At 66.6% G+C, this 9,849-nt stretch overlaps 3 protein-coding genes across 3 annotated transcripts; all 3 read left to right on the forward strand.

Moving 5' to 3' along the window:
• The first annotated feature begins 950 nt into the window (after positions 1-950).
• Positions 951-1,831, forward strand: LOC135285884 (E3 ubiquitin-protein ligase TRIM63-like). The gene has a single exon (XM_064398644.1). It carries the CDS (start codon positions 1,208-1,210, stop codon positions 1,706-1,708), a length of 501 nt encoding a protein of 166 aa, XP_064254714.1. The 5' UTR covers positions 951-1,207; the 3' UTR covers positions 1,709-1,831.
• Positions 1,832-2,833: 1,002 nt separating this feature from the next.
• LOC135285882 (E3 ubiquitin-protein ligase TRIM63-like) lies at positions 2,834-4,652 on the forward strand. The gene is made up of 7 exons (XM_064398642.1): positions 2,834-2,997; positions 3,242-3,337; positions 3,486-3,719; positions 3,835-3,857; positions 4,020-4,144; positions 4,237-4,314; positions 4,419-4,652. The coding sequence occupies exons 1-7, from the start codon at positions 2,857-2,859 to the stop codon at positions 4,427-4,429; spliced, it is 708 nt and encodes a 235-aa protein (XP_064254712.1). The 5' UTR covers positions 2,834-2,856; the 3' UTR covers positions 4,430-4,652.
• A 138-nt stretch (positions 4,653-4,790) lies between these two features.
• On the forward strand, positions 4,791-9,765 carry SLC30A2 (solute carrier family 30 member 2). The gene is made up of 8 exons (XM_064398628.1): positions 4,791-5,650; positions 5,816-6,015; positions 6,243-6,389; positions 6,630-6,783; positions 6,865-7,021; positions 7,730-7,835; positions 7,923-8,057; positions 9,522-9,765. The coding sequence occupies exons 1-8, from the start codon at positions 5,322-5,324 to the stop codon at positions 9,665-9,667; spliced, it is 1,374 nt and encodes a 457-aa protein (XP_064254698.1). The 5' UTR covers positions 4,791-5,321; the 3' UTR covers positions 9,668-9,765.
• The last annotated feature ends 84 nt before the right edge of the window (positions 9,766-9,849 follow it).

A 9,849-nucleotide genomic window follows, 5' to 3' on the forward strand; every position in this document is an offset into this window, starting at 1 on the left:
CCCTGCCCCCCGTTCCTGTGTGCCTGGGTACCCCCTGCACCCCATTCCTGTGCCCCCAGGTACCCCCTGCACCTGGGTACCCCCTGCACCCCATTCCTGTACACCTGGGTACCCCCTGCACCCCGTTCCTGTACACCTGGGTACCCCCTGCCCCCCGTCCCTGTGCCCCCAGTACCCCCTACACCCCATTCCTGTGTGCTCATGGACCCCTGCCCCCCGTTCCTGTGCCCTCAGGTGCCCCCAGGTGCCCCCAGTGCCATCTCCTGCCCGCAGTCCCTGGGGCACTGCAGCCCCCAGCCCGTGCCCCCGCTGTGACCCGTGTGCCAGGGTAGGGTTACTCTGTGCCGTGCTGACAGCTCTGGCCCCGGGCCAGCCGGGGATCCTGCCCGGGGCTGTTTGCAGCCAGGGCTCTGCTCGGCCTTTGCCCCCCCCCGGGGCCGTTTCTGGGTCAGCTCCTGAGCCCCAGCAGCGAGGCCAGGGCTGGGTCAGGGCTGTGCCAGGGCTGTGCCAGGGCTGTGCCAGGGCTGGGCCATCCCTGTGCCAGGGCTGTGACATGGCTGTGACATGGCTGTGCCAGGGCTGGGCCAGGTCTGTGCCATCCCTATGCCACAGCTGTGCAAGGGCTGTGACAGGGCTGTGCCATCCCTGTGCCAGGGGTATGCCAAGGCTGTGCAGGGCTGTGACAGGGCTGTGCCATCCCTGTGCCAGGGCTGTGCCTCCCCAGAGCTGCCTGTCTCCTGCCAGCTCTCAGGCAGCCCCGGGCTGGCACCCCAGCTGCTGTTGGCACCCCAGGTGCTGTTGGCACCCCAGAAGCGGCCGTGGTTTGGGTGGGCAATGCACAAACTGCACAAAGCACCCCTGCTGCGGCTGGCCCAGCCCTGGCACGTCTCTGGAGCCACCACCACCAGGTCCCGGGCACCCCGGGGGGCTGCGCTTGCCCCTCCCTGCCCGCCGTGACGCTCTGGGGTGGCAGATGTGCCACTCGTGGCCCTGTTTACCCCGCAGCTCCGGCCCGGGCAGCGCGGCACGGGCGGGCAGCGCCTCCTGGACAGCCTGTGCCCATCTTGTTTACCCTCCCTTGCCGTGTGACAGGTGCTGGCCCGGGACACCCGACACCGCCGGCGGCCGCGTGATGGGGAGCGCCCATAAATAGCGGGGGCGAGGGGCGGCCAGAGCACCGCCAGGAGAGCACGGCCAGGAGAGCGCCATGGACTTCCAAGCCGGTATCCTGCAGGATGGCAGCCCCATGGAGAGCCTGGAGAAGCAGCTGATCTGCCCCATCTGCCTGGAGATGTTCAGCAAGCCCGTGGTGATCCTGCCCTGCCAGCACAACCTGTGCCGCAAGTGCGCCAACGACGTCTTCCAGGTGAGCGGGGTCCCCGCGCCCAGCCCGGGGCACAGCGCCTGTTCTGGGGACACTGAGGGACTGTCCCCGTGTTCGTCTCCCCCCTCGCAGGCTGCCAACCCGTACTGGCAGAGCCGGGGCAGTCTGATCTCGGGGGGCCGGTTCCGGTGCCCCTCGTGCCGCCACGAGGTGCTGCTGGACCGCCACGGCGTCTACGGGCTGCAGAGGAACCTGCTGGTGGAGAACATCATCGACATCTACAAGCAGGAGTGCTCCAGGTGGGCACAGACGGGGGGAACGGGGGGATATGGGGACGTGGGGACAGGGGGATGGCTCCTTGCCGTGCCCCAGCAGCAGCACTGAGACCCCGAGAGATTGCGCTGGGGTCTGGCTGCTCAGTGATCCCCAAATCAAATCTTTCCCTGACTCAAATCTCCCTCCCTGGACCAAAATCTCTCTCCCTCAACCAAAATCTCCCTCTCTCGACCAAAATCTTCCTCTCTCGACCAAAATCTCCCTCCCTCGACCAAAATCTCCCTCCTGCAACTCAAAACTTCTTCCCTAGACCCAAAACTGCTTCCCCAGATGCAAAACTTCCTCCCTGGACCCCAAACTTCCTCTCCGGACCCAAAACTGCCTCCCCCAACCCGACTCTCCCAGCAGTTTGTGCCTCTGGCTGTCCCAGGGGGTGGCAGGTCCCCGGGGGGTGGTGGCATGTCCTGCTGCCCCCAGCTCTTGCTGGAACATTCGGTGGCAGATAAGAGGTGTGGAGAAGGAATCCAGGCTCTGCTGTGACAACAGGCACCGGGGCTGATAAGGGGCACAGGGACAGTTTGGGGGGGCCCAGTGGGTACCAGGATGAAGCTGGGGGGGGACAGAGGGGTCACAGCTCTCCAGGCAGAGCAGTGGCCCCGGCCAGATCCCCTGAACTGCTGTAAATATTGTGTGAGAGCCATGGGGACGGGGACGATGGCACGTGGCAGGTGGCCGGGGGGGCCGGGGGGCCCAGGCCTGTCCCTGGTTCACAGCACTGCCTTGTCCCCATGTCCCTCCTCGCTGTGGATGGGACAATTGAGCTGCAGCCCCCGTCTGGGACCCCCCCCCCGGGGGTTTCTGGGTGTCCCCACCCCGCTCACACGGTGGGTGACAATAAATCCGGGCAGCACAGGGCTAAAATTAGGCAGTGGTGCAGCGCCTCTGGATCGCAGCCCCCTGTCCCCAGTGCCACCCACTGCCATGCCCAGCGCCACGGTGGCTTTAACTGGGCCACACCGGGGTGGGCAGAGGCACGGAGGCTGGTGGCTCCCGAGGGGAGCTGTGGGATCATGCCAGGATCTGGCCTCTTTCCCAGGGATCTCATTTTGGGGGTGTCACTGCAGTGGGGCCACCGTGGTGGCAGCGGTGTCCCTGTAGCTGGGACATCACCCCGGCGTGGGTGTCACCGTGACGGGGGACGTCACCGTGGCCGTGCCACCCTCTCCAGCAGGCCACTGAAGAAGGGGGAGCCCCCCATGTGCAAGGAGCACGAGGACGAGCGCATCAACATCTACTGCGTCACCTGCGAGGTGCCCACCTGCTCCATGTGCAAAGTCTTCGGTGCCCACAAGGACTGCGAGGTGGCCCCTCTGCAAACCGTCTTCCAGGGACAGAAGGTGCCACGGGGGGGACCCGGGGGGGCTGCGGGCCATGTGCTGGGCTGGGACAGTGACAAATAACTGCGGGGCTGGCTCACGGGGTATTAATAGCCCCCGGGTGACTTGGCCCAGGGGACAGACAGGCTATATTTAGAGCAGCCGCGGCTGGTGAGGGATGGGGGAGCAGAGCTGGGGATGAGCAATGCCCAGAGCAGCTCCTGTCCCCACGGGAGTTAAAACTGCTTCTCTCTGTGCTCGCCAGACTGAGCTGAACAACTGCATCTCCATGCTGGTGGCGGGCAATGACCGGATCCAGACCATCATCTCCCAGCTGGAGGACTCCTGCCAGAGCACCGAGGTGAGCAAGGGGGGGAAAGGAGCCCCCCAAAAAACCCGGGGGTGAAACCTTAGCCGGGCATGGCAGGGAGCGGGGTGGAGCTGCAGGGATACTGCAGGCGCCCATGGAGGGACACACGGGTGGCATCCCCTGTCGCTTGTCCCCGCAGGAGAACAGCGAGGCGGCCAAGAGGGAGCTCTGCGCTCGCTTTGACGCGCTGGCGGCGCTGCTGGAGGAGAAGAAGGCGGAGCTGCTGCAGCGCATCGCCCGCGAGCAGGCGGACAAGACCGCCTTCATCCAGAGCCTCATCTGCCAGTACAAGGAGCAGCTGGAGAAGTCGAGCCGGCTGGTGGAGACTGCCATCCAGGCAGCCGAGGAGACCGGCGGGGCTGCCTTCCTCATGGTGAGACCCCCCAGACCTGCCCCGCGGGGTCCCGCTGCTGGGGACGGCCTGCTGGCTGCCGTGCCTTCACTCACCTCCTCTTCCTCCCTCTCCTTCCCCTTCTCTCTCTGCACAGAACGCCAAGCAGCTCATAAAAACGTAAGTGCTCAGAGCGGGGCAGTCTCCACGAGCCAAAGGCCACGGGCAGGATTTGGCGGGCAGGGCTGCCCTGACCCCCTGCCCTGGTGCCCCTGGTGCCCAAAGCTCAGCGAGGGGACAGGGACACCCACACCCACACACCCCCGTGCTCTGCCTGCCCAGGATCGTGGAGGCCTCCAAGGGCGCTCGCCTGGACAAGATCGAGCAGGGCTACGAGAGCATGGACGCCTTCTCGGTGAGCCTGGAGCACCTCAGCGAGGCCGTGCGCGCCCTGGACTTCGAGCCCGGTAATTCAGCCCCCCTAGCGCCCCCCACCCAGCCGGCGACACCCTCTGCTTCTCCCGGTGCCTCCTGCTGACCTTTGGCCGCTTGCTTGCAGCAGAGGAAGATGAGGAATACTTTGATGGGGAGGAAGAAGAGGTGGAAGAGAACGCAGCGCCCGAGAGGACGGGGATGGGTAAGGGGCAGAGCACGGCTGAGCCCACCCAGGACCCTCAGCACCCACGGGGGAGCTTTGGGGGCTCGGGCTCTCCTTGATCACCTCATCCTCTCCCTCGGCAGCTTCCCTGTAGCCACAGCAACGTTGCCGGAGAGAAACGCCCCCGGGCACGGGATGTCCGGCGACGGATTTGGGGTGGGGGGGACACGGGGCAGGGCCCGGCAGCCCCGGCGCCTGCTCCAGCACAGGACACTTTTCTATACGGGTGCAAACAGGACAATTCCGCACGTTTTGTAATTCCCTTGTTTTGTACATAATTGTCACGGATTTGAAAATTGTGTATTTTGTAAAGAAAAGCCGCTGCTTTGCGTGGTTATTTTCTTCCTCGCCTCTCGCTCTCGGCCCCGCGGGTGGCACCGGGGATGGCTTTGCCGGGCTGGTGCCATCAGCGGTGTCCCTGCCAGCAGCCGGCGTGGCAGAGGGACACCTCCGGCCCGGCTCTTAATTTCCAGCCTCATTAGCACCTCTGGCAGCCGCTCCTGGCCGCCCGCCCGGGATGTAACAGGTCGGCACCCGGCAGGATTTATCTCCTGGGGATGGGATGTCCTGTCCAGAGCTTGCCCTGGGCTGGAGGGGTGGCACGGGAGGGGCTGGGGATGCTCCAGGCTAGGCCAGCCGCGAAATGGGGATGGTCTCGGCATGGAGCTGCTGGTTTGCTGCTGACTGAGCTCAGAAAACCACCTTGGGTGAAAAAAACACACCGTAAATGCTGACATACATCCTAAACGCAAAATTACCCCATCAATGCTTTTGTCCTGCAAAAACACGAGTCCTGCTCAGAGGGGGCCCAGGGGAACCCGAGCTGAGCCACGAGGGCAATTAGCGCCAGGGTAATTAACGCTGCTCACCCAGGAGTCTCTGCTAGGGAGGGGGCTCATCCATCACACGACTGCATCCAACCTGGGGGGTTCCGAGGGTTCCCCAAAGCGGGGAGGGGGGGGTCACCGTGTGCCTTTGGAGGGGACATGGGGACATTCCATCCCCTCTGCACCCAGCCCGGGTGTGCAGCTCCTGGGGGCTCTCGGGGAGGGGGTCCCAGAGCAATCCCCCACCCCCAGCAGCCCCCCGGGAGCCGGGCGAGGGGGCCCAGCCCGGGGCAGGCTTTGCAGCCGGCTTGGCCGTCCCTCCTCCAGCCGGGATTTGCACACGAATCCCGGCTCTTCACACGAGCCAAGGCCACCGGCTGCCACCAGCGCCGGCCACACGCCGGGGTCACCCGCGCCGACCCCCGGCCCCGCAGGAGGATGGCAGCCGGCGACGAGAAGCGGCACCTCCTGAGCGAGGGCACAGGCGGGTACGGGGTGCCAGGGGGTGCCAGGGGGTGCCAGGGGGTGCCGGGGGGGCAGGGAGCGCCGTGCCCCCTCTGCTGTGCGGCTCCCGAGCGGGGTCTGGCCGGGGGAAGGGGCTGGGGGTGGGTCCAGCCGAAGCCCCCCTGCCCCAAGCAGCGTTCGGCCGGCAGGGGCTACGCGGGGGCTGCGCGGAAGGACGGGCAGAGCGCGGAGCGGGGACAGGAGCCCGCCCTGGAGCTGGGGACACGGCGTGGCCAGCACTGCCACACGCGCGGCGCCGGCGGCCACCCCGGCCAGCAGCAGCGGGCGCGGAGGAAGCTCTACCTGGCCGCTGGCATCTGCCTCTTCTTCATGGTGGGGGAAGCCGTGGGTGAGTGCTGGGTGCTGGCTGCCCTGGGGTCACCCCGAGAGGCCACCCAGAGCCCCCCGTGTCCTGGGTCCCTGCTGAGGGTGCGGCCAGAGCTCCCTGTTTGCTTTCTGGGGGTCAGAACACCCAGTGGGACCCCCCCACCGTGTGGCACGGGGTGAGCTGATCTGTGCCAGCTCGGGGCAGGGCCCCTGCCATGTCCCCCCGATGTCCCCCCAATGTGTCCCCAGGTGGGTACCTGGCACACAGCCTGGCCATCCTGACGGACGCTGCCCACCTGCTGACGGACTTTGCCAGCATCATGATCAGCCTCTTTGCACTCTGGGTGTCCTCACGGCCCCCCACCAAAACCATGAACTTCGGGTGGCACCGGGCAGGTAACGCGGTGGCACCGCCCCGGGGGTGCCCCCCCCGTGTGGCCCAGGGGCTTCGGGGCGCCCTGAGGGGCCTGGGGAGCCCTGGCAAAGTCCTGGCACCCTGAGCAAGGCCAGGCAGAGCCGCTGCCAGCCCTGTGCAAGGCACATCCCAAAGATGGGTGCTGGGTGCCCACGCCGTGCCCAGCCCTGCCGGGGATGGGCTGGGGGTGGCAGTGATTGGGGGGGGGGGTCTTTCTGCAGAGATCCTGGGGGCCCTGCTCTCCGTGCTCTCCATCTGGGTGGTGACGGGGGTCCTGGTGTACCTGGGGGCGCAGCGCCTGCTCTCGGGTGACTACGACATCCAGGGCGGGGTCATGCTCATCACCTCGGCCTGCGCCGTGGCCGTCAACATCGTGTACGTGCTGCCACCCTGTCCCCGGGGGTCCCCTCCCTGAGCCCGCCGGGCCGCGGGGTGTCAGCAGTGCCCTGCCCGCAGGATGGGGCTGGCTCTGCACCAGACGGGGCACGGGCACAGCCACGGGGCACCCGGCGAGGCGCCCAGCGCCAGCGTCCGCGCCGCCTTCTTGCACGTGCTGGGCGACCTGCTGCAGAGCCTGGGCGTGCTCATCGCCTCCTACGTCATCTTCTTCAAGGTCCGGGGGTGCTGCGGGAAAACGGGGTGCTGGGGGCAAAGGGGATGATGGGGACAAACAGGGTGCTGGAGGCAAAGGGAGTGCTGGGGGAAAAGGGAATGCTGGGGGAAAATGGGGTACTGGGGTAAAAGAGGGTGTTGGAGGCAAAGGGGGTGTTAGAGGGAAAGGGGGTGCTGGGGGAAAAGGGAATGATGGGCGAAAATGGGGTGCTGGGGGGCAAAGGAGGTGATGGGGACAAAGGGGTGTTAGGTGAAAAGGGGGTGCTGGGGGTAAACGGGGTGCTGGGGGAAAAGGGGATAATGGGGCAAAGGGGGTGTTAGGGGAACAGGAGGTGCTGGGGGTAAAGGGGATATTAGGGGAAAAGGGGGTGCTGGGCATAAACAGGGTGATGAGGGTAAATGGCGTGCTGGGGGTAAAGGAGGTGCTGGGGGTAAATGGGGTGCTGGGAGCAAAGGGAATGCTGGGGGGTAAAGAAGGTGATGGGGGAAAAGGGGGTGTTGGGGCAAAGAGGGTGATGGGGGGCAAAGGGAATGCTGGGGGAAAAAGAAGGTGATGGGGGCAAAGGGGGCGCAGGGGACACGGGGACAGCAGCCTGGCCATGGCTGGGCACAGGCTGAAACAGCCAGGGCCGTGTGCCCGCCCTGCCGGTCCCCGTGGGGATTTGGGGCGCTGGTGCCACGGGGGTCTCACCCCCTGGCACGCCCCCAGCCCCAGTACAAGTTCGTGGATCCCATCTGCACCTTCCTGTTCTCCGCGCTGGTGCTGGGGACAACGCTGACCATCCTCCGCGACGTCCTGCTCGTCCTCATGGAGGGTAGGGACCCCCGGGGTGGGGGTGGGTGGGCTCTGGGGGCACCCACGGGTGCCGTGGAGCCGTCCCCGAGCTGCCGTGCCCCCCCAGGGACCCCCAAAGGGATGGATTTCAACGCCGTGCGGGAGACGCTGCTGGCGGTGCGGGGCGTGGAGGCCGTGCACAGCCTGCACATCTGGGCCCTGACCGCCGCGCAGCCGCTGCTGTCCGTGCACATCGCCATCAGTGAGTGACGGGGACACCGGGGGTGGCACGGGGGGACAGGGACACCGTGAGTGACCGGGGACACCGGGGGTGACACGGGGGGACAGGGACACCGTGAGTGACCGGGGACACCGGGGGTGACACGGGGACAGGGCCATCAGTGAGTGACGGGGACACCGGGGGTGGCACGGGGGGACAGAACCATCAGTGAGTGACGGGGACACCGGGGGTGACACGGGGGGACAGAGCCATCAGTGAGTGACGGGGACACCGGGGGTGACACGGGGACAGGGACACTGTGAGTGACCGGGGACACCGGGGGTGACACGGGGGGACAGGGACACCGTGAGTGACCGGGGACACCGGGGGTGACACGGGGACAGGGCCATCAGTGAGTGACCGGGGACACCGGGGGTGACACAGGGGGACAGGGACACCGTGAGGGTCACGGGGACACCGGGAGTGACACGGGGACAGGGACACCGTGAATGACACACGGGGGGACAGGGCCATCAGTGAGTGACATGGGGACACCGGGGGTGACACGGGGGGACAGAGACACCGTGAGTGACACAGGGACACCGGGGGTGACACGGGGGGGGACAGAGCCGTCAGTGAGTGACACGGGGACACCGGGGGTGACACGGGGGGACAGGGACACTGTGAGTGACACGGGGACACCGGGGGTGACACGGGGGGGGACAGAGCCGTCAGTGAGTGACACGGGGACACCGGGGGTGACACGGGGGGACAGGGACACCGTGAGGGTCACAGCAGGGAGTCAGAGTCATCAGTGAGTGACACGGGGACACCGTGGGGGTCACACGGGGGGACAGGGCCACTGTAAGTGACACACAGGGGGACAGGGACACCGTGAGTGACATGGGAACAGGGACATCAGTGAGTGACACACGGTGGGCAGGGACACCGTGAGGGTCACACAGGGGGACAGGGCCATCAGTGAGTGACACGGGGGGACAGGGACACTGTGAGTGACACGGGGGGACAGAGCCAGCAGTGAGTGACACAGGGACAGGGACACCATCAGGGTCACAGCAGGGGTTCAGAGCCATCAGTGAGTGACACGGGGGGACAGGGACACCGTGGGGGTCACACGGGGGGACAAGGACACTGTGGGGGTCACATAGGGGGACAGGAGTGCCAGGGAGTGACACACAGGGGGACAGGGGCACCATCAGGGTCACAGCGGGGGGACAGAGCCATTAGTGAGTGTCACAGAGGGGGACAGGGCTGCCAGTGAGTGTCACAGAGGAGGACAGAGCCACCAGGGAGTGCCGAAGCAGGGGACAGAGCCATCAGTGAGTGTCACAACACGGGGACAGGGGTGCCAGAGCCACCAGGGAGTGTCACAGTGGGGGGACAGGGCTGCCAGAGCCGCTGCTCTCGGTGCACCCCTCCCTCAGGGGGTGGCACCGAGGGCCGGGGTCCCCCCGCACCCCCCCAGCCCCGCTCCTCCCCTCGCAGACGCGGCTGCCAGCGCGCAGGAGGTGCTGGAGGAGGCGAGCTCCCGGCTGCAGGGCGCCTTCCGCTTCCACAGCACCACCATCCAGGTGGAGAGCTTCTCCGAGGAGATGCGGGAGTGCCGGGAGTGCCAGCCCCCCCGCGACTGACCCCCGCCCCGCCCGGGCCGCTTTTCCTGCGGGCAAATAAAGCAGAGCCCACGGGGGGGATGCTGGCTCTGGCTGTTATCTCCGCTATCGGCAGGAGCCAAGGACAGACCCAGGGCTGCGGCAGCTCACAGTGCCTGTTGGAGGCCACCTGATATTCCGTGTTTCTATTCAGTGCCGCTGAA

This window comes from Passer domesticus, chromosome 24 (assembly GCF_036417665.1).
Source record: "Passer domesticus isolate bPasDom1 chromosome 24, bPasDom1.hap1, whole genome shotgun sequence".
NCBI classification, from domain to species: Eukaryota; Metazoa; Chordata; class Aves; order Passeriformes; family Passeridae; genus Passer; species Passer domesticus.

Coding starts and splice junctions, on each gene's coding strand:
- LOC135285884 (XM_064398644.1), top strand. CDS start 1,208: ATGGACTTCCAAGCCGGTATCCTGCAGGATGGCAGCCCCATGGAGAGC.
- LOC135285882 (XM_064398642.1), top strand. CDS start 2,857: ATGTGCAAGGAGCACGAGGACGAGCGCATCAACATCTACTGCGTCACC. Junction 3,338..3,485: donor ACTCCTGCCAGAGCACCGAG/GTGAGCAAGGGG, acceptor TTGTCCCCGCAG/GAGAACAGCGAGGCGGCCAA. Junction 3,858..4,019: donor GCCAAGCAGCTCATAAAAAC/GTAAGTGCTCAG, acceptor CTGCCTGCCCAG/GATCGTGGAGGCCTCCAAGG.
- SLC30A2 (XM_064398628.1), top strand. CDS start 5,322: ATGGGGACATTCCATCCCCTCTGCACCCAGCCCGGGTGTGCAGCTCCT. Junction 6,016..6,242: donor CATGGTGGGGGAAGCCGTGG/GTGAGTGCTGGG, acceptor ATGTGTCCCCAG/GTGGGTACCTGGCACACAGC. Junction 7,836..7,922: donor CCTGCTCGTCCTCATGGAGG/GTAGGGACCCCC, acceptor GTGCCCCCCCAG/GGACCCCCAAAGGGATGGAT.